The sequence below is a fragment of the Phoxinus phoxinus genome (assembly GCF_949152265.1).
Source record: "Phoxinus phoxinus genome assembly, chromosome: 17".
NCBI lineage: Eukaryota > Metazoa > Chordata > Actinopteri > Cypriniformes > Leuciscidae > Phoxinus > Phoxinus phoxinus.
The window spans coordinates 2,501,011-2,524,620 of record NC_136892.1 but is presented as its reverse complement, the minus strand read 5'-3'; the positions used below and the strand labels follow the sequence as shown (position 1 = coordinate 2,524,620).

Below are 23,610 nucleotides of genomic sequence, written 5' to 3'. Positions count from 1 at the left end.
ATATATTTATTTATTATTAATAATTAATTAAAACAAAAATGTGAAATGAAAATAATTTTGTAGGCTACTTAAAGGGGGGGGTAAAATACCAGGTTTCAGTCAATCTCATGTTAATCTTGAGTACCTATAGAGTAATAGTGCGTCCTTCATATCTCCAAAAAGTCTTTAGTTTCATCATATTTATAAAATAAAAATACAGCTTTCCGATTCTATCCGGAAAAAGCCGAGGTCCTTGATTCTGGGCGTGGGCGGAGCTATAGAGTCAAGCGGGAGCATACACAACATACAAACTGCATCCACTGTTCCAGTAACACTGGGTTCTTTGGGAAGCTGAACAAGGTAAACTTTCCCTCACATCCCAAAACACACTTTTTTGGAGACATTCTTGACATCAACCATTCCTATTTAGCGCTGCTGCTGATGATTTCCGGTAGTAGCGCGTCGATGAGCGCGGTCTTTCTCTCCTCTGGTCGACGTGTGCGTGAACGCGCTTTTCCGAGAGCAATGCTCATATAAGGAGTTCCACTCTGGTCTACGTCATTAGATCTACGATAGAAAAAAACCAGCCGAAACGTGTTGCAACCCGGAAGTATGATTTTCAGCACAGAAATTCTCTGTTATTCGTTCAAAATAACTTTTCAAACTTTGGCCATTATTAGCATGAGAATCCATCTCTTTAACACTGTAAACAACTCTGAATATATGAAACACCATTGTACCCCCCCTTTAATTTTTCTCAAAATTTTTTTAATTTTCTGTGTAGTTATATCCTTTATGAACATATATGGGGAGAACAAGTATTTGATACACTGCAGATTTTGCAGGTTTTCCTACTTACAAAGTAGAGGTCTGTAATTTGTATTACCTGTATTAACTGCACCCGTTTGAACTCGTTACCTGTATAAAAGACACCTGTATAAAAGACACCTTTCCACACACTCAATCAAACAGACACTAACCTCTCCACAATGGCCAAGACCAGAGAGCTGTGTAAGGACATCAGGGATAAAACTGTAGACCTGCACACGGCTGGGATGGGCTACAGGACAATAGGCATCAGCTTGGGGAGAAGGCAACAACTGTTGGCGCAATTATTCGAAAACTGAAGAAGTTCAAGATGACGGTCAATCTCCCTCGGCCTGGGGCACCATGCAAGCAGAGGTGGTCAAAGTACACAACTTCCTTACTTGAGTAAAAGTACAGATACTACTGGTCAAATATTACTCCGTTACAAGTAAAAATTGTAAAGACCGATGTTTACTTAAGTAAAAGTACAGAAGTACTCATTTTTAAAGTCCGCGTGAACCGGAAGTTGCAAACGACTTTTCTCAAGTGTTGTGACGCATTTCCGAGTGAAAGGGAATATTGAACAGAGGGTTTTACTTCAGCGCTCCTCCTCTCCATCTCTCGCCCATAGCAGAGTAACGGTTTGAGGGAGTGGTTAAAGGATAATTCCGGTATTTAACACCTTGAGTCTATATTGTAGTTTGTTTTGGATGAACAAGAGTGGTGGACAAAATTTTTTTGACAATGGTTCCTCTCTCGAGTTTTTGACTATAATAGAATTGGCCATGGACCCATTTAACATTGGAGTCAATGGGCATGTCCGAAAATGTCATTAAAACAGCCAATAATGTTCGTTTACAAAACTGTTAAACTCACCGAGTGGTTAGTGGTGTTCGTTGATGATTATAAACAATATATCGTCGCAATATATGATTCCAATCCGTTTATTTTGCTATAGTGGAACTATTTTTTCAGACACTTCACAACCGTGTAACTTCCGCTCAATATTTGAATCTGAAGCGTTAGCACACTCCCGACCACTTGATGGCGATAACCGATGTTTATGTCTCGTGGGACACTCACGGTCACAGTCGAGTTCAACTTCATATTGCACTGGTCAGTGGTCACGTCTTTCAATATGGTTAGAATTTGTGCGGTCAAAAACTGCGGTAAAGTTCCTAAAAAGCTAACCTTATGAGAAACGGAAGCGAGCAAAAAGACGACATCGACCAAATGTAAACAGCCCCCTTTCCGTTTCCCGTAGCGCATTTATATTAACGAGCACTCAGTCCTTCAACAGAATTCAATGGGATTTTACAAAATGACGAATAAAACACGACAGAAACTGTATTTCGCAACACTTTTTGTTTCTGGAACATAAACTAACATCACTAATCACTCGGTGAGTTGCACAGTTTTGAAAACTAATGTTAAAGGCTGTTTTAATGACATTTTCGGACATGGCCATTGACTCCAATGTTAAATGGTCCATGGCCAATTCTTTTATAGTCAAAAACTCGAGAGAGGAACCATTGTCAAAAAAATGTTGTCCACCACTCTTGTTCATCCAAAACAAACTACAATATAGACTCAAGGTGTTAAATACCGGAATTATCCTTTAAGCGATTAACCAACCCAAGTAGTCAAGCCTATGTCATCAGAATAGAACGCCATTCCAGACCCGGAAGTAACTTTTCAGACTTTGATTAAAGATAACTTCGGCAAACATTTTTTTTTCCGTGTATTAACTTGCACGGATTAATTGTTCACCACAAGATTAGTAATATCCGCTGACAAAGTAAATAGGGTCAATTTTGATTTCATGCCGACTTTAAAAGTACTTAAGTATAAAAGTAAATGTCAATGCATTGTTTTATTATCGTTGCATGTAATACTTACAGTACCTTATGCCTCTGAATCTCTGCCTGCCCTCATATCAATATCACATGTGTTTCTATAACACAGTTCCAGTCGTGGGATTGAATAAGTCACTTAATAACGTCCACAATGGTTTCGGACACACAAACGGCTGTTCCCAGTTGTTTGGCTTTTAGTATGAACATGTTAGTCTTGTTATCTATAAGCTAGTGTGCTCCAAAACAATGACAAAATTCACATTTAGAAGACCAAACCCAACGTTGAAAATGAAAATCAGGTTGATGTCAGAATCCAATGTCAGATTGGCGTTAATCTCCAACGTTGGACAGACGTTGTATTGTGGTTGAAAATCGGTTGACGTCAGAAACCAACATCAGTCGAGTTCTGACGCCAACCCGACTTTCATTTACAACCCAAATCATCCCTGACGTTATACTCTCTACTCAAGGACCTTGACAGAAATGTAGTGGAGTAAAAAGTACGTTATTTGTCTTTCAAATGTAGTGAAGTTAAAGTAAAAGTTTCCAGAAAAAATAATATCAAGTAAAATACAGATACTCAAAAAGTGTACTTAAGTACAGTACTCAAGTAAATGTACTTTGTTACTGTCCACCTCTGCATGCAAGATCTCACCTCGTGGGGCATCAATGATCATGAGGAAGGTGAGGGGTCAGCCCAGAACTACACGGCAGGACTTGGCCAATGACCTGAAGAGAGCTGGGACCACAGTCTCAAAGAAAACCATTAATAACACACTACGCAGTCATGGATTAAAGTCCTGCAGCGCACGCAAGGTCCCCGTGCTCAAGCCAGCGCATGTCCAGGCCCGTCTGCAGTTTGCCAATGACCATCTGGATGATCCAGAGGAGGAGTGGGAGAAGGTCATGTGGTCTGATGAGACAAAAATAGAGCTTTTTGGTCTAAACTCCACTCGCCGTGTTTGGAGGAAGAAGAAGGATGAGTACCACCCCAAGAACACCATCCCAACCGTGAAGCATGGAGGTGTAAACATCATTCTCTGGGGATGCTCTTCTGCACAGGGGACCGGACGACGGCACCGTAGTGAGGGGAGGACGGATGGGGCCGTGTATCGCCAGATCTTGGCCAACAACCTCCTTTCCTCAGTGAGAGCACTGAAGATGGGTCGTGGCTGGGTCTTCCAGCAGGACAATGACCCGAAACACACAGTCAGGGCAACTGAGGAGTGGCTCTGTAAGAAGCATCTCGAGGTCCTGGCCTAGCCAGTCTCCACACCTGAACCCAATAGAAGATCTGTGGAGGAGCTGAGAGTCCGTATTGCCCAGCGACAGCCCCGAAACCTGGAGGATCTGCATGGAGGAGTGGGCCAGAATCCCCAGTGTGTGCAAACCTGGTCCAGAACTACAGAACTATGATCTCTGTAACTGCAAACAAAGGTTTCTCTACCAAATATTAAGTTCTGCTTTTCTGATGTATCAAATACTTATGTCATGCAATAAAATGCAAATTAATTACTTGAAAATCATACAATGTGATTCTCTGGATTTTTGTTTTAGATTCGTCACTCCCAGTTGAAGAGTACGTATGATAAAAACTACAGACCTCTACATGCTTTGTAAAGGCCAATTTATACTTCTGCGTCGGGTGCGCGCAGTAGGTACGGCGTAGCATACGCACAGACGTGTACCATACGCTGTACCCTTCGCCGTACCCTGACGCGCACCTCCTCAAAAATGTAACTACACGTCGCGACGACGCGGACCGCAAGATCTGTGATTGGTCGGCTTGGTAGCATTGCGTTTCCTCCTACGTGTTTCCGGCGAGTTCTTCTGCAAGGCCGCCATTTTTAAATTCAGAAGTTCTGTAAATTCAGAAATTTCACTAAAATTGACTGTTTTTCCAACTCGATAAGCTCCAGCTCCAACATGATCCGCTCTCTTTCAGTCGCCATTGCTTGTAGTAGCCAAATCAAAACAGCCACGAGGAATCTATACCATAGACAGTATATAAGATGGACACAGCGACCCCATAGATTTCAACGGAGAAAAGTGAAGCCCATTTGAAGCACTCACTTCCTGATCGCCAGGTGAACTGCGCAAGCTCAAACTGAGCTTGACGACGTAGATGTGACGTGGGTCTTCTAGTAGCTGTGCCGAGGGAAATCTGAATCATTCCCTTCCGAATCTCGCAGAGACGGAGAGCGTGATTATTAGTTGTCAATGAGCTAGCAGCATGAGCAACTTTTCCCTTGACTTTATGCCTCCACGTCCTCCCGATTGCTTGCGAGCTTCTCAGCCGGTCTATACGGTATTTTCTCTACAGTGCGACAGAGAGTCGCGTGGGTATGACGCAATCGTTAGCCTATTTTTTTGTTGTAATGCATAGATTTAAATATTGGGGGGGGGGGGTATTTCCCCCCAACCCCCCCACAAATTACGCCCCTGCCTACGACGTACACTATGACGTACACTACGGCGTACACCCGACGCAGAAGTATAAATCAGCCTTTAGTGGGAAAACCTGCAAAATCGGCAGTGTATCAAATACTTGTTCTCCCCACTGTATGAGTGACATGCTGTTTTTAAAAAGAGAATCAGTTATTTATTCATCATTTACTGTCATTTTGTGAAAATTAAGTGTGTCATCAATAACACATTTAGATTTTACATGTATTTTATCTTCCCTCATTTCACAAGAATCATTCCTGAAACAAGGCGCTGATTTTCCTGTGATCCCATAGGAAGGGGCCCTGCTTGCTCCCTTGTGCAACCACGTTATAATATCGCGATACTACATATCCCGCGACGTGAGGCCGCGCGCTCCGCCTCCGCAGAGTAAAGCGCATGCGCGAACAGCCACACGTGCTGCTGTTCTCTGAAGCGCGCAGCAGCGAAGATGGCGGACGTGGAAAGTAAGATCATGCCTCACATATTTGCTTTTTTTGTTTGCTACGATTGCTGTAAATTTGCTTACATTTAAACTGTACTTTAATGTGCATTTATTCACATATATTATGCGATTAAGAAGGGTAGAAGTGCTCTGATTAAAGCTGAGGTCTTAACTTCATCAGTGCGCGTGATTCCCGGGTGCGTGTAGAAATGCGTGACATGTGCATATGCTTTCATTTAATGAGTCTTATTGCTAATTAATTCTACTATTAATGGTAGTGTATTATTTTTATTATACGCTTGAAGTAAAGAAAATGGGGGGAAATATTAATGGTAGCTTATCTATTTCCCCCAACATAATTAACCGTCATTAGCTAGCTAATATAATATAGGAAGTAACGTTAAATGTATTTCTGATTGCATTGAAACCAGATAACTTTCCCGTTTATAAATAGTCTTAGTAAATAAATTACTGATGATGCAGTGAATGGGCAGATTTGCGGCTTCTTAAAGTTATCACATTTCTGCAAACCTCACGTGCACTTGATATTCGTAATTTATTACTTTTCGCTCTGCTACTTAATATCGTAGCGCAATGTGATCGACAGAGACAGACAGTGGTTTAATGTAACGTTTAACGTTAATAATGTAATTTTAAACCTGTTTTGTGGTAAGTTAGAGCCTTAAATCAAACGCCACGTGCTGCTCGCACAGGCCACGTGGTCCCGCGAAGTGTGCACGCGCTCGATGAAGAAGCCAGGCTTGATTTAACATGCTTTATGTCTAGATTACTCAACCGACTGATTTACCTAATGGATGTTGTTTGTTTTGTCCTCAGTAGGTTCAGCTAAGAAAGAGAAGAAAAGAAGGTCACAGAAAGTTTCATCAGAGGATGTTGGGGTAATTTTAATATATTATAATGTTTTTCCATGCCCTCTGTAGTGACACCAGGACTAAGTAGTTAAATTTCAGATTTTTTTGTAATCCAAACTTTGTATAAAGATGATACTCAACGGTTATGAAATATATAATGGAATTATTTGATGCACCATTTTACTTTATTGGTAAAATGGCCATACATGGGCCTTTCTCATTCTATACCCTGTATCTAATCTGCATATTAATGTTTATGGGGCAACATATAATGAAAAAAAGTGTAAAAATGGGAGTAATAATTGGTAACACTTCCATAATATCTATTATTTCATAAGATTAGTGATACTCCAAATTAGTGTCCGCAACAGAATTTCTGGTCCAACATGTTTTTTTGTTTGTTTTTTGTCTAAAAGAAACCGTGTTCCCATTCTGAAACCATTATATTGTAACGAGTATAACCGGGTATTCACTGTAGGGTAGAATTTTATTTTACATCAAAATTATTTGCCTGGAACATTTGATCAATCATAAGCTTAGTTTCCATCCACTTGTCAATTGAATTATCTGAAGTTCGGTAAAAAAACTCATGCGAATAAAGCTGGTGAAAGTGTGTTTCCATCCAACGGCTTTAAAGCGAATAAAAACCTGTGCGTAATGACGTCACATGCTGTCTTGTGATCAAATTGGTATATCGAATTGATTTGAGACATTTTAGGGTGTTTCCGTTCATTTTCGCACTGAATCGCACAACATTCAAGCCCACATTTGCGAACAAAGTTTTGCTAGACAAAATGCAATTCTTTATTTATTCGGCAAATAACGTTTCCATCAGCATTTAACGCATAAGCCGTATATCGATCAAGATACAATCCGATGAGACCGAACGCATTTCAATTGAGTCGATATTCATGAAATTCAATCAAATTGACTGTTTCCATACGGCATTTTTCATTCAATGTCACTTATTTCGGATAAAAAACGTGTGGATGGAAACATAGCTATAGACATCTTTTCATTTGAATTTTGCAGATATTAATACCAACTTCTGCAATTTTGGTGTTGTGAAAACACCACCTGATTATTTTTATCTAGGGGTGTAATGAATTTGATAGACTTGCTGCTGAAACCCAAAGCACGGGACAAAAGACACCAGAATAACAATATTCATGATTCTGAAGCTGAAAATACTGAATTATTTTAGAAGAATATTCTTGAATTCTGCCACGGACTAAAATGTTGGACACTTTTTACTGGTAACATCAGGCTACGTTTACACGCGGCCGGGTATTTTCATAAACGGACACTTCACCCGCTCCGTTTTCAAAAATAACATCGTGCACACCTGACAGTTTTCAGAGAAGTGTTTGATTACATGAACCTGTGTATGCCGTCTAGAGCATGCCAAACCTGTAGGTGGCAGTGTAACGTCAAGCTCAAGCCCACGTTAGCCAATCAGCGTCCCGAAAATAGTCTTATACTGTGACGTCGGCTGCCTAAAACTCAGTTTTTCTCAGTTTACATGCAAACGTGCAAACTAAGTTTTCCAAAATCTCCTCTCTGGCCGGAGTTTTTAGAAAGAATCGTTTTCAGAGGCGAATTCTCAGTTTGTGTGTAAACGAGGGGAAATGTCTGTTTTTCAAGATAACCATGTACGTGTAAACAGGGCCGTAAATGTGAACATTTGGCATGATCAGGACCCAAATATTCCCTCATTGCATTTTTATACATTATATTCAACATTAAATATAGTAGTTTAATGCAGTACTGACACTAAAACTCTGAAAACGTGAATAAAAAATAATTAACACACAAGGTTATTTTGGGTGAACTATACATGATATAGTTGATGCTTTTTTTTTTATTGATTTTTTTTTTTACACCCCTATTTTTATCACAAGCTAGATTAAGTTACAAAATCAGTAAACCAATAAACTCATTGAACCGTTTCCTTCAGGACATTCAAGAAAGCGGAGACTTCCTCATCAAACCCGAGTCGAAGGTCGCGACCTTGGACACGTCTCAGTGGCCGTTGCTCTTAAAGGTCAGTGTCTGCTTACCCACAAACCCTTTCACCAAGCGTGTGTGTGTCATGATGAACGTGTTTATCCATTCGCTGAGCGCCAGTGTTGCTGTCCCTCGCCAGCCTCGCGGCTCGTTCTGGGTCGCAGGGTTACGGCGTCTGGGTCTGTCGGCTGGGCCGGTGTTCTGCCGGGTCAGCGGGTCAGGCTCATGACGCTGGTGCGAGGGAACGGCACACTTCTGACAAAGACGATTAAACATATCTGATCACACATACACACTTCGGTCTAATTTTGTGATGTCACTTCTGCTTCTAACCTACATGTTTTTCTACAGCATTTTGATAAGCTCAACATCCGGACGGCTCATTACACTCCTCTTCCTCACGGCTCGAATCCGCTCAAGAGGAACATCAGTGATTATGTCAGGTAGGAAATCTCGTATTAATAAATGTAATAGGGATGCACCGATATGAAATTTGGCCGATAACCGATAATTCTTAGTTTGCAAGCTGATAACCGATATATTGGCCGATACATTTAAATCCAAGTTTTTACTTAATGTTTGAGAGCCTGATTACAAAAACAAGTCTCACCATTAAAATCCATGTTTCATGTACACTTGTTTTTATAATAATTTTTGTAGCCGATATGTTGCACTGAACCGTATTTTACTTCTTCTTTTAAAAAAAAAATGATATTCCAATCATATTTCAAGCAACTTTTAAATCCATCATGTTGAACAGTGCAAATCTGAAGTATCTCAGCTGAAGGAAATAATCCATTATTTATCGGCTTTAAGATATCAGACAAATTTTTATATCGGGCCGATACCGATAAAATTAACATCTGCCGATACATTTAAATCAAAAGTTTTTATATAATGATTGAGAGCCTGATTACAAAAACAAGTCTCACCATCAAAATCATGTCCCAAGCACACAATTATAATGTTTTTACAATAATTTTATCTAGCCGATATGTTGCACTGAACTGTGTTTTTTTTTTAAGGGATTCCAATCATATTTCAAGCAATTTTTAAATCCATCATGTTGACCAGTGCGCATCTGAAGTGTCTCGGCTGAGGGAAATAATCCATTATTTATCGGCTTTAATATATCAGGCAAATTTTTATATCGGGCCGATACCGATAATATTTAAATGAACAAATATCTACCGATATATTGGCCGATACATTTATTTTCAAGATTTTTATATAATGTTTGAGAGCCTGATTACAAAAACAAGTCTCACCATCAAAGTCCATCTCCCAAGCACACAATTATAAATTTATTATAATTTTATGTAGCCGATATGTTGCACTGAACCGTATTTTCCTTTTTTGAAGTGATTCCAATCATATTTCAAGTAATTCAAATCCCTCATGTTGAACAGTGCGCATCTGAAGTGTCTCAGCTCAAGAAAATACATTATTTATCGGCTTTAATATATCAGACAAATTTTCTTATCGGGCCGATAATATTAAAATGAACATAACCCGATATCGATATGGTGGCCGATATATCGTGCATCCCTAAAATGTGAGCCACATGATGATGTGATGTAGATTGCATTAGCACTTTGTGCAAAGATGACCTCTTATCTATCACCCCAGACTGATGGCTCCTCCGCAAACGTGAGTGTGTTGTGAAGTTGTATCTCAAGTTCACACGTGTGTTATTTTGAACCTGTATTCCCAGGGCTGGCTTCATTAACCTGGACAAACCTGCCAATCCCTCTTCCCATGAAGTCGTCGCGTGGATCAAGAGGATTCTGCGTGTTGAGAAAACGGGTCACAGTGGCACTCTTGACCCCAAAGTCACGGGTTGCTTGATCGTGTGTGTGGAGCGGGCCACGCGATTGGTTAAATCCCAGCAGAGCGCAGGTGGGTCATCCGTAGCACTTCCAGGTCAACACTGACCCGTTCAACCTCACATTAAAATTAGCAGCCTTTCCTTACTACTCTTGTCTCACTGCTTTTAGGCAAAGAGTATGTGGGCATAGTACGGCTGCACAATGCACTAGAGAACGAACACCAGCTAGCCAGGGTAAGTAGCAAAGTGTTCTGCTTTAAACAGAGATGGGGAATATGACTATACACCGGTGAAACTAGAAAAATTAGAATATTGTGCAAAAATTAATTTTATTTTAGCAATTCAACTTAAAATGTGAAACTTATATATTATATAGACTCATTACATGCAAAGTGAGATATTTCAAGCCTTTATTTGTTATAATTTTGATGATTATGGCTTACAGATTATGAAAACCCCAAATTCAAAATTAGAATATTGTGAAAAGGTTTTCATAAGCTGTAAGCCATAATCATCACAATTATAACAAATAAAGGCTTGAAATCTCACTTTGCATGTAATGAGTCTATATAATATATTAGTTTCACCTTTTAAGCTGAATTACTGAAATTAACTTTTGAGTTTCACCTGTACTGTGGGATTGTTAAAAAGAATAATCCAATAGGAATTATTCATGTTTTTTTCTTTAATTCTGAAGAAAGGTGTGTTTGTCTTGGAGACCAAATGAAAACATTAGATTCATTCATTGCTAATATTCTGTCGAAATACTCAAATGAAGTTAACGCATGTGTTTTCTATAATAAAGTAATGCAAATCTAAAAATAAATTTCAGTTCAGAATTGAGAGAAAAGCATGTTTTAAGGACAGTAGTACAGCACTAGTACCCAGGTTTTAAGACTCAAGGGATTGGGTGTGGGAAGGGTCGAATAGAAACACAACCAATAAATATGGACATGAAACGCTCATTATATAGATGATGAATTAAAATATTAGGGCGGGGTGGTGGATATTAAAGATTTGGGAACTTGGCTGTATTTACAAAATATCAGTTCTGTGCTTTACTGATCAAATACTCACACTTATGTGTCTAAATGCCCGATTTAAAGGAGCTGTATGTAAGAAATGTATTTCAATTCATCATAAAATGGCCCTGATTTGTCAGTAGACATTAAGAAATCATGTTCAAATACGTGTATCACTGACAACAGTAGTACGGCCAGGATATTGTCATTTAAAAGTGAAGTTGCAGTCCTCAACTGATGTTGATGTTGTGTTTTGGCCTGAAGCGCCACCCTCCACCTATCCACCAATCACAAAGTCAGTAGCGTTTCGGCATCTGGGTTGCCAGCTCTGCTCTAGTCGGATAAAAAAATTCTAACGTTAACGCCTATCTGGCAACCCTGAGTCAGGGGGAGGGGATACACCGCTCTACAGTAATTTGAAAGTGATTGCAGTACCAGTTTTGGCCACAATCTTACATACGGCTCCTTTAACTGTCTGTGTTTACATGAACACTCCTCATGTCTTAAAGTGACCGCAGCCTAATAAACCTGTTGCTGTCTGTCAATGTAATCAAACGACAGAGCGAGTCACATGACCGAAAAGCTTTTGAGGCGCATTTAATTCATTGTGAAGACCATAGACCATTTATTTTTATTAGTTCAATTTCTGTATTATTTCATACTCTAATATTAGGCTGAAAAACACTGACTTTAAAAACCCCTGTCCTAACGCATAAAAGTGAATTAATGCAAAAATCTACCATTGTAGTTGTGAATGACGCTGTTTGTGTGGTCAAGTGTCGGTTCACTGCTGTGTGTGTGTGTGACATGATGAACTTGTTTATCCATTCTCTGAGTGTCTCTCGGCCTCCCTCTCTCTCTGCCGGCCTCGTGTCTCTGCCGCAGTGTTTTGCTGCACAGAAGCGCTCGAGACCGTGCAGGAGTGGAGGGCTGGGATTCACCGAAGAAGAGCGGACATTTCTGAACACACGAGGGGCTTTCGCACCGGCTAGTTTTAGGAATGAGCCTCCAGGAGGATTCCCCGAGAGCTAGTGTTTCCCATAGGAGCGTTTCCCTGGTTGCGTTCGCACCGCCAGCAGGAACTCTGAAGTGGCGTCAGACACGCTCGCTGTTGGGACTTTTATTTTGACGGCGCCCGCGCTCGGATTCTCCGTGTTCATTCGTTTACGATCTGTCGAACAGTCCTGTCTCATATAGAACTGTTATATATAGAGAGTAGACAGTGATGAAGAGTTATTAGCGTATGCCGTGTGTTTGATGTCCAGTGTTGCTGAGCAGAAACACATAATCATGTTGGGTTTTCTCCTCCGTGTAAAGAGACTCATCTATCACTGTTTACATGTTCCTAGAGTCAGTTTCTGGAGTAAATATATAGGGTATGCCTTTTTAAAATGACATGTGCTGTTTCACGTGCGTTCGGCCAATCAGCAAAGACTAACGTCACGGATAGTTCCTACAGCGCTGGTTTAGACCGACTCTAGGGTTGGAGGTAGGGCTGTAAATGATTAAACGCGATTAATCGAATCCAAAATAAAAAAAAGTGCGACTTATAGTCCGGAAAATAAGTTTTTTTTTAATATAAAGAACACATATTTTTCTTAAATGTATACATGCTTGTGTATTTATATATACAAAATAATTATACACAATACACATATTATGTAAACACAAACTTATTTTGGATTCGATTAATCGTTTACAGCCCTAGTAGGAGGGTTAGGTTAGTTGGCTAAATTAGTTCCTCCAAAAGGATTTCCTGAAACTGAAATCGTTCCTGCGGTGCGAACGCGCCAAAATCCGGGATCTTCCGCCAGTAGTTGTAGGAACTCTGAAATCGTTCCTCCGTTGCGAAAGCCCTTATACACATGGACCGTGGATGAGTGCAGAAAGTCGTGTGTGTGTGTGAGATAATGATCAGTGTGTGTGTGTTTCAGGCGATGGAGTGTTTAACAGGAGCCCTGTTCCAGAGGCCTCCGCTCATCGCTGCGGTGAAGCGCCAGCTGCGAGTGCGCACCATCTACGAGAGCAAGCTGATCGAGTACGACCCCGAGCGGAGACTAGGTTAGAGGATCGAACTTTAGCATTTCTTCTGGACTCTTGATCTGTGAGCCACATGATGATGTGATGTAGATTGCATTAGCACTCTGTGCAAAGATGACTGTCTATCTATCACCCAAGACTGATGGCTTTAGTGCAAACCTCACTAATCACACACACACACACACGACGAGATGTTCACACACACGACGCGATGTTCACACTAGGCGACTAAATGCCTGTCGTTGGCTTGTAAATTTAAACGCATTAAGTTAACCCTCTTATGGTCTTCTTTTCCGGTTTACACGTCTGGTCTATATGACCCCAAAGATGCATAGAGCGATTGTACAAAAACTATACATTTTAATAATAAATTATTACGATAATGTTTACTTATCTATACATTTATGCTATGCTTTGGGGGATATGAAGTACTTTCTTACCCATTTATTGCAAAATCCCTCAACTACACCATTAGCATGCATATAAAAATTTAAATTTTTATTAAAAAAACACATTAATGATGATCAATTTTAAATCAGAGTTTCTGGATTTTGATCTGGGTGTTCGATGCATAATTCTGCCATCTGCTGGTTTGAATTGTTTTTGCAGATAATATAGTTTTGGCTATAAAGTGTAATTGCCATATACTTCCAGCAGAGGCCCCATAGAGATCCATTCATTTTTCTGGACTGCTTTCATAACAGCTTTTAATTATTAGACCCACTCCAGTGTTTGACATTCAGGCTAATTATAAGTCAATCAAGCTTTTTTATTTTTTTATTTTTTATGATAGAGGTTATGTAAAAATCTGTGCCATTTTATAAAGATAAAATAATTTGGTGCAATCGTTCACACACGCACATAAAATATACAAGCCAATGGCGACTATTGCTAATCTGTGTAGAGGGTTACATCCACTATGATGACTTGGTTTCTGAAGTGCAAGATTGTGTGTTTCTCAGGTATTTTCTGGGTGAGCTGTGAGGCGGGCACGTATATCCGGACGCTGTGTGTGCATCTGGGTCTGCTGCTGGGGGTCGGCGGGCAGATGCAGGAGCTGCGCAGGGTCCGCTCCGGTGTCCTGGGAGAAATGGTACGGTGAGAACCGGCGCTCGGGCTGAAGACCCACAGTGTTGAGTTCGGTTCTGGGCTTTATCCCCAGTTCTGCTAATTAATCTTTGGGACAGAAAATGGCTGAGTGTTAATAAAATCATGAAGTGGTTCTTGTTTGACCTCCTTCATCAAACTCCAGCCGACACAAACTGCTTTACGAACTCATGTTCTTGATGATTTTGATGCATTTTTAATTTAAAGCTAAGCTACACTGTGTAACTTTTTTAGTTTATTCTTAGCTAAAAACACTTAGTTCTTTCTAAAATATGTGCTCATTAATGTACATTTACTTCGTTCAAGTAATAAAGTATTCTCGTGAGTGTATAATATGCCATTGAAAATACATACGGGTGAGGGGTTCGAATGTCGGTCGCCATGTTGCCCCTCCATCTTGAAAGTACATTAGCCAAAGAGGGACATACCCGTTAATTCAAGCTTCGCCTTTCGCGTCTCCGCAATTCACCGGCCCTGTTTTTATTTTTTCCTTTCCCTCTCCCCTCCGTCACATCAGCTGATCTCTGCTCACGGAGAAAATGATATAGCCTACAATGTAAACGGTGCCTTACGCTAGTGATGTCGTACAATATACAGAATAACGATAGCACTGATAAAAGTTACTTTACTAAGATTAGCTTGCATTCGTCTGGGACTGATAGCTGATGTTAGCAATGAAATGGTAAAAAAATAACGAAAACATAAAACTGTTATTCATTTTACATAGATGTCATAACCTATATGTTAACTGACAAATTAAATTACTGCAAATTATAATAGTTTTCTAAAGTAACCTCATCACTTGAAGGAATACTCATGGACGAGGTCGAACTGGAAGCCATGTTAATCTTGGACTACATTGGCCACCGTAGGAGTTAAAACGAAATCGGAATTGAGAGGAACAGAAACTAATATTCACTGGATGGTCATATACCTTTTCACCGCTAGATGGGGGTAAAAATCACACAGTGTAGCTTTAAAACGCACAGTTAGTTTAAATGAAGAGCTAATCACACGTGTTGTGACATTAAAGGCTTGAGGCCCATGTTCAGTTGTGTGATCAGTGTGTGTTTCTTCAAGGATAACCTGGTGACGATGCACGACGTGCTGGACGCGCAGTGGCAGTTCGACCACAACAAGGACGAGACGTACCTGAGGAGAGTGATCTTCCCTCTGGAGAAGCTGCTCATCTCACACAAGAGGATCGTCATGAAGGACAGCGCTGTAGGAAACTCTCCGTCACGCTCTTCACAACTGCTGTAGATCGTTTAATGTTGTGATTTATAATGTGTTTTTTTGTACCAGGTGAACGCTATATGTTACGGCGCTAAGATCATGTTGCCAGGCGTCCTGCGATATGAAGATGGCATTGAGATGAATCAAGACATTGTCATTATAACTACTAAAGGAGAAGCCATTTGTACAGGTAAACGACGTTTGCACTCCCAGCATGCACTATTCTAAGCCACATGATGATGTGATGTAGATTACATTAGCATTACTGCAAAGATGACTGCCTATCTATCACCCAAGACTGATGGCTGTGTGAAATGCTTCATCTGTTAGCATCTTTTAGCAGATTCTCATTGCCTTGATGTGTTTTCTGCAGCGGTGGCCCTGATGACGACAGCCGTCATATCCACATGTGATCACGGGGTCGTTGCTAAAATCAAGAGGGTGATTATGGAGCGAGACACGTATCCACGCAAATGGGGCCTTGGACCGAAGGTGAGGAACACTGGGAAATCACACGCTGTTTAGTCGCTAGTGTCTGTACTGTGAAGTCGCTCTAATGTTATTGGTAGACTGCACGTCTGGCCATATCTATACAAAACATCACAAGTGGTATATACAACTACATCATTTTAATTTGACTAGGAATTAGGCTCAAAAGAGTTAAAAGTAACAGTAATGCTGTTGGAAGTGTTTTATTACCACAGTGTTCAGTGGATTAAATCATTTACTAGATTAATGATCAATCAACAAATTAAACGGACTCGTACTGTCATATATCACTAAAACGTCGTTCGAATTTGACAAATCTGTTTTCTTGTCTCTTAGGGTGCTTTCACATCTGTAGTTCGGTTCATTTGGTCCGAACCAAGGGAGAAAAATTATACTTTGTAGCATTTTTCAGGCGTTTTGGTTCCTTTTCACACCACACTGATTGCTCTGGTCCGAATCAGTTTATGAAACGAAACTAAATGCAGTCACATGACAACATCCACATCACTCGTTGGCCAGATGGGTCTTGAACGTATTTTCATAACTGCACTTTGATTGTCAGAATTAACGTGCGGGAAAATTCCAACAGAACTGACGGAAGTAAACAAGGAGGAAAATCCGGCAGACAACACGCCGCTTTTTACTATGGAGAAACGACTTTGTGGGCTGATTGTATCCCTGGTCATAGTTTATTATATTAGTTTGTCTACACCACTTTAGGCAAACAATAACATTTGAGAATGAAGCGAGAATGCGGCTTGAAAATAATGTTTTATGCAATGCACGCAGCGAGTCACTTCAGGAGGAGGCGACGCGTGCATTAATGTTGCTAAACATTGACATAATGCACAGCGCGGCTGACTACGGCAGCTGGTTTAGTCCAAAAATGCGCAGTTATTTGGCAGTTGGGTCTGTTCGAGGTCGGATCACGTTCTCACCACAAACGAAACGCTCCAGAGTTCGTTTGAAAGCGTACCGAGACCACCTCTCCTAGGAGGTCTCGGTACGCTTGTTTGGTCTGCTTTTGGTGCGCACCCGAGTGCGATTGCTGCGTTCTCACCGGCCCAAACGAACCGCACCAATTTGGAAAACGAACTCTAGTGCGATTCAACCGAACTAAACAAGGCAGGTGTGAAAGCACCCTAATAGTCAACACAATGCAGGGGAAACTGTAAAGTGAACTGCTGTGTGCTAAACTTGCATCATAAAATGACAACACTCGAACTATAAATGCATGAATTAAACTCACTGAGACTGTCGACAGTTTCTTTTCCATGCATCATTTTATTATATCCGTGTGTGGTTACAGCAGAGGTGGGTAGAGTATCCAAAAACTGTACTCAAGTAAAAGTACAAGTACTTCTAGAAATATTTACTCAAAGTAAAAGTAAAAGTAACAATCTTAATAGTTACTTGAGTAAGAGTAAAAAAGTATCCAATGAGAAAACTACTCAAGTAGTTAGTTACTAGTTACTTCGGATCATAGGCCGATATATATGATAAATATATAAAACGATAATTTTTAGATATTTTTTATTTAAATTACTATTATTATCATAATTAGTATCCAATGAGAAAAGTATCCAATGAGAAAACTACTCAAGTAGCTATAGTTAGTTACTTCGGATCATAGGCCTATATACTATGATATATATATAAAACATGATATTATTTAGATATTTTTTATTTAAATGACTATTATTATCATAATTAGATAGGCTATCTTTGCCACAAAAACAGAAGAGACAAGCATTATTTCTGCCATCTGTAGCCCGAAAATCATTGCCTATCCTTTGGTTTGTATAATAGTAACTTATACAACTACAGTTGGATTATTAGAAAATGTCGAAATATAGTGTATCTGCAGAGTTTTGCATTTAAAGGCATGTAAAGGGAAACATTGACACAGAGAAGAAAGAGTTAAAACTCTTCACATGTACTGCTCGCGCTGACCGGTACTGAACATCTGAACACAAACGACGATCAAACGCACATCGACTGATCTTCTTCTGTCTGTTCTCCAAAATGTAATCAAATGTATATTTCTGCAAGCATGCTTAAACTGCTCAACAGTGTCTAAGGCAGGCAAAGGCATTCGTTTTCAAGTTGAGTTGGCACGCCACTGCGCAATACACACACATTACCGCGGGATGGCGGGTGTTCATTTCATATGTGGACAATGGTAGCTTATTTATTGTATAAAGTAATGTAGGCCTATATGTCAAAAAAAAAAACGGGTAATGTCATACTTTGAAGTAGTGCTATCATATCGTAATAATCTGTTTGGTTGTAAAATGTATTACCTGAATGAAATTAAATCGAATATTCGTTCCACATGATATAGCTATCATCCTCAGCATACGAAAATAATAGAGATCTTCATCGCTGGCAAAAATTATGCATTTGCAGATTTGCTTTCACTCGACTGTACTGTAGGTCCACGGCCACTTCATCCAACGCTCTTGATGTTCTTAAATCTTCCTGTTACGACTCCGAGTCGAGTGTGAATTGAAAGCGCTTCAGACGATTCAGTGCGTGCAGGAAACTGAACAGATCATACAAACTGATTCGCGAACCGATTTAGACAGATCTGCCCACTTGATTGATGAAGTCTTTGAACAGAATCGACTCAAAAGAGTGATTCATTTGTGAATTGAGCATCGCTCATGCCCAGAAAAAAGATACAGCGCGCTTGGAATAAACTACGCATTTAACAACAAGTATTGCATTAAAATAAAGTAACGAGAGGAACGTCGCTCAACGTAACGAAGTAAAAGTACCGTTTTTTTATTAGAAATGTACTCGAGTAAAAGTAAAAAGTACCCACATTTAAATCTACTCTTAAAAGTACATTTTTTCCCCAAAAATACTCAAGTAAATGTAACGAAGTAAATGTACTTCGTTACTACCCACCTCTGGGTTACAGTCACATCACATCATCAGTGAAATCGCCCTCGAGCTTCTGTCTCCCTGCACTCGAGACGGTGACGTGAGCTCCTCTGAAAGTCTGCTTTCCTATTGGTTGTTGCTCGCGATAACCGCTTCTCATTTGCAAAGTTGAAATTTCTGAACTTTAGTCGTGTGTCTTGTAGGGCTGGGGCGGTATGAATGTTTTCTTACCGCGGTTGAAAAGAAATTCCTGCGGTAAACCGCTTTAAATCCCCCTCCCCTCAACACCTTTTCCAACATATCTTACAAAAATTATATTCCATATTGGTTTATAATGTTTATTTATTTATTTAATCTGTTGATTTATATGAAAAGTGAACAGCATGAGTAAGGATGGGTACGACATGATTTTGACAACTAAGTTTTGTTTGGTAGAAAGCCTTTTTTTAAATTGAATTTCATTTTGTATATATTTTATCTTAGTTTTAAGATGTGTAGCTGCACTACTTCCTGAGCTTTAGCCAGCTCCTTTGTTTCCTGTCTGCCAGAATTGGACAAACTGATTAATCCAGGTGTGCCTGACCAACAACAATAATCAGACACACCTGGATTAATCAGTTTTTCCTATAATGGCAGACAGGAAACAAAGGAGCTGGCTGAAGTTCAGGAAGTAGTGCAGCTGGGCATGAAGTCCATTGCCTGGAATTAATAAGCAAATATAGCAGACATATGAGGACGCGGAGGTGCCCGTGTGATCTCTTGCACTGCACGTGAACTGGAGCGCGTCTCATAAATGAACCGAATCTCAGCGTATAGGCTACTTGCCTCACAGACACAAGAAATAAATGGGAAGCTTGGAATTACTACTTTTACTAATTACGACTCCGAGTAGCCGGAGTCGCCAGCGCTCCATTGAGATGATTGGGATTGTGTCGCTGGCCGTGTGACTTTGTGTTTCATAACATAACATTTAAACAACTTTTTTGTGTTTCAGGCTAGCCAGAAGAAGATGATGATTCAGAAAGGACTTCTGGACAAACATGGCAAACCGAACGGCAGCACTCCTACAGACTGGAAAGAGGGATACGTAGACTACAGGTACAGTGATGCTTTAGTGGAGGTTGAGTTACTGGTTTTGTTATTTTTATTGTGATAGTGTTCACAAAGCAGCAGCAATAGGGTAAAACAAATTGATCGTCTGCAACTCATGTTGTCCATGTGAAAACATCTCAATACCAGCTGTAAACTGGGCCATAAACTGGAAATTAGACTGTTTTGGTGGATCGGATCACAAGTAGACGAGAGACACATTCACGTTTACAGCTATACGTGTAAATATATGAACACGACAGAAAACACACGGAGAACATCAGCTTTAGTTTCTTGACGAACGCTGTGAGTGTGTGTTAGAAACCAGGAACGCTGAGAGAACATTGTGTTTGGTGCGTTTCTCTTCAAACTAAACTTGTGTCTTCAGCTGATAAAGTTTAAACCCGTCTGGCTAGTGAAAGTGGATGTTTTAGACCCGTTTACTCCTGTTTAGAGTCATCCACTGGTGATCTGATTTCCTCTTAATACTTTTAATCTTATGACTTAATTCTCTAAATTTATAATGATTTTAATCTTAATACGAGGTGAAAATTAACCCTAAAACACATTTATGCGGTTTACATTCTTAGTGTCCACAGGGAGGCGCTATTTATCAGTGGATCTGATATATTGACACAACTGGAAGGCAATAAAGATAAAATGCTAATATGTCAGTGCACTGTTGCTCTTCAGTGTGTGTGTGTGTTAGAGGAGTTTCTGCAGACTGTTATCCCGGTCCGGTCTGCGGTGACCCTGCCGGGAGTCTGTCTGCTACAGTAACCCGTGTGCTCAGGAGCGTGGCGTCTGCACCGGGCCGGCGTCCCCTGAGCTCTCGGCACAAACCCGTCGCCAGACACTCGGGGAAAACACCAGTCGTATGGGGTTTAACTTTATCCTCTCTCTCCCTCTCTCTCCCATAGCCCTGCACAGGTGAAGAAGAAGAGTGAAGCCACTGCACAGACCGCAGCAAAGGTACGTGTGATTTCTCAACTTTCTTTTTGTGATAACTCACAAATCAGTTTAAGGCGAGACACTACAGGTGAATAGGGTAAAGTTTTTAACTAGCAGATATCACCATGGAACTTTCCCAGTTGATTCCCTACATTAAGATGAGAAAAAAATGTATTACAAGTTTTCTGTAATTTAATGTTTAAATATGCAAACTAGGCAATATCTAATTAAATAAGCGCTAATTTGCATATATTAACCCCGAAAATCTGAGTATTGGATAAAGCTAGGTTCAAAATTATTTTTTCATTGTTCACATATTAGTTGGGGAAAAAAATTAGAGGGATTTATGGATTTCTACTTTTGTTATCCTGTAAATCAGAATATACTGTCAATAGCCTTACATTTTTTTAATAAAATGACACTTAAAGGGTTAAGCAGTTTATGACATTGCTCTAGTAGAGGACAACCGGTTAACATGGCCAAATGCATCAACGTCTTCAGAACGGGATTGTACACACTTTTTTTCTCTTCTCTACTGGTACTGGATTAACACTATTTGTTGTTCTAGAGGAAACGTGACGAGAGCGGAAGTGAAAGTGGCGACGCTGTTGCTCAGGACACATCCAAGACAGAGGAAGAAGCCAAAAAGGAGAAGAAGAAAAAGAAGAAAGAGAAGAAGCTGAAGCTGGCAGAAGAGGCTCCGGCTGAGGACGAGCCCGAGGTCAGCAGGGTTCACATGACACACACACACACACACACACACACACACACACACACACACACACACACACACACACACACACACACGTTCAGTGTAAGGATGATGACTAAACAACTCCTTTTACATGCAGGTCACGGAGAGCGCAAAGAAGAAGAAAAAGAAGAAAAAGGAGAAAGATGCAGAAGCTGCCTCAGAATGAACAGACGCGTGTAATATTGAGAGATCGCTCGAGTAATCATGTCGAATGGACACTGGATCTTCAGTGTGTGTGTGTGTGATGATGGACAACGGGCCGCTCCAGATCCGCGAGTCTGAAGCTCGTTCCTGTAAATGGTTGCAGTTCTGAATACTTGTTGACGGTTTTTTTTTTTTTTTTTTTGGTCGTCCAAATGAAGCCCATATTGCCTGGGTGCATTCATGTATTTGAAAGGTGTTTTTTTATTATTATTGTAAATACAGAAAGTGTAATCCTGTAATAAATGAAACATGACTGACTTTTTACAAAAAAAGGCCCCTTTGTTTCCTTCTGCATCATGTTTAAGAGACGACGGATCCCTCCATTCTGTGATGTCCAGACCAGCACTTCATCTGCACAGGGTTACGGGGTTGTGTTCGCTCTTCTGGCCTCTCATTGGACAGGAGTTATTCTGGAAGGAAACCACATGGTCTGCTGTAGTTTACTGATTTTCCAGCAGTGCGAACAGCTTTCAGGCAGAGGCCTGTCATTAAAATAGTGTAACCATGTAAAGTGATATCAAATACTTTGTCTAAAGAAAAAAAAAAAGAAACATTTTGGATTATTTGATGCATCAGGCGTTCAGGGTTTATCTTATGATATAGAAAAAAAATGAAGCCTATACTTGAAGGAGAGATCCAAACTGAGTAACAATATGCAATTTCATGCATTTTAAATTGATATGACCAAAATGATAGATTGACATTACAACCTATCAGAATTCTAAGAGATCTTATAACTGTATGAAAGTAACATAACTGTAAAAAGTATCACTTAACTAACTTTTTTCGATTTTGCATTACGTTTATTTACTTAATTTTAAGGCAATGGCCTTCCTTATTTTTTTTTATTGAATATGCAGTCATTTTGCATAACTTAAGTAAATAAACTAAATTGAAAACATGGAAGTGACCACAGTATAGGACTGCATAGCGAATGTATGAATATTAATCAGTCTATCTGCCAATGATGACTTAGTGAGATATTTAAATGAAAATAAACTTACCCAACAACTGTTTAATGCAATACAATGATTGGCCGATGAACAAATAAATCTTCCTCAAAGCCTGATGGATTGACCAATCGGGACACTTCGCGCCCAGGCCGCGTCAGAGCCGCCTCGCCATCGGTTCGTGCCGCCGCAGCCAACTGTGAGCCAAGAGTGTGCGAAGACGCTCTGCTTATGTCTGCTGTGCAACTGCACTGCGTTTTAAAAATTTGCAGCAGGGGTTCAATCTTCAGCTGGCTGCCAGGAGCCGCTACTGTCATGTGACCTGTCTGTGGCAGCTGCCAGTCTGGTTCTGGCATATCATGTGACCTGTCTGTGGCAGCTGCCAGTCTGATTCTGGCATATCATGTGACCTGTCTGTGGCAGCTGCCAGTCTGGTTCTGGCATATCATGTGACCTGTCTGTGGCAGCTGCCAGTCTGATTCTGGCATATCATGTGACCTGTCTGTGGCAGCTGCCAGTCTGATTCTGGCATATCATGTGACCTGTCTGTGGCAGCTGCCAGTCTGGTTCTGGCATATCATGTGACCTGTCTGTGGCAGCTGCCAGTCTGGTTCTGGCATATCATGTGACCTGTCTGTGG

At 40.4% G+C, this 23,610-nt stretch overlaps 1 protein-coding gene across 3 annotated transcripts; it reads left to right on the top strand.

Annotated features, from left to right (window-relative positions):
• Nucleotides 1–244: 244 nt before the first annotated feature.
• Nucleotides 245–22,286, top strand: dkc1 (dyskeratosis congenita 1, dyskerin). 3 transcript variants are annotated; one of them, XM_079585239.1, is made up of 16 exons: nt 245–339; nt 5,384–5,554; nt 6,370–6,431; nt 8,362–8,448; nt 8,763–8,854; nt 10,126–10,310; nt 10,409–10,473; nt 13,196–13,322; nt 14,264–14,394; nt 15,489–15,632; nt 15,714–15,834; nt 16,018–16,136; nt 20,017–20,120; nt 21,032–21,083; nt 21,631–21,783; nt 21,914–22,286. In XM_079585239.1, exons 2-16 carry the CDS (start codon nt 5,539–5,541, stop codon nt 21,980–21,982), a joined length of 1,527 nt encoding a protein of 508 aa, XP_079441365.1. In that variant the 5' UTR covers nt 245–339; nt 5,384–5,538; the 3' UTR covers nt 21,983–22,286. The 3 variants fall into 3 exon arrangements, with proteins under 3 accessions (XP_079441365.1, XP_079441364.1, XP_079441366.1); XM_079585238.1 differs by having other exon boundaries at nt 284–339; nt 5,340–5,554; XM_079585240.1 differs by lacking the exon at nt 245–339 and having other exon boundaries at nt 5,506–5,554; nt 6,373–6,431.
• Nucleotides 22,287–23,610: the final 1,324 nt, after the last annotated feature.

Bases quoted from the DNA above. Each gene is read 5' to 3' on its own strand.
- dkc1 (XM_079585239.1), top strand. The intron at 14,395-15,488 runs GTACGGTGAGAA...TGTTTCTTCAAG, and splicing joins CCGGTGTCCTGGGAGAAATG to GATAACCTGGTGACGATGCA. The intron at 21,084-21,630 runs GTACGTGTGATT...TTGTTGTTCTAG, and splicing joins CTGCACAGACCGCAGCAAAG to AGGAAACGTGACGAGAGCGG.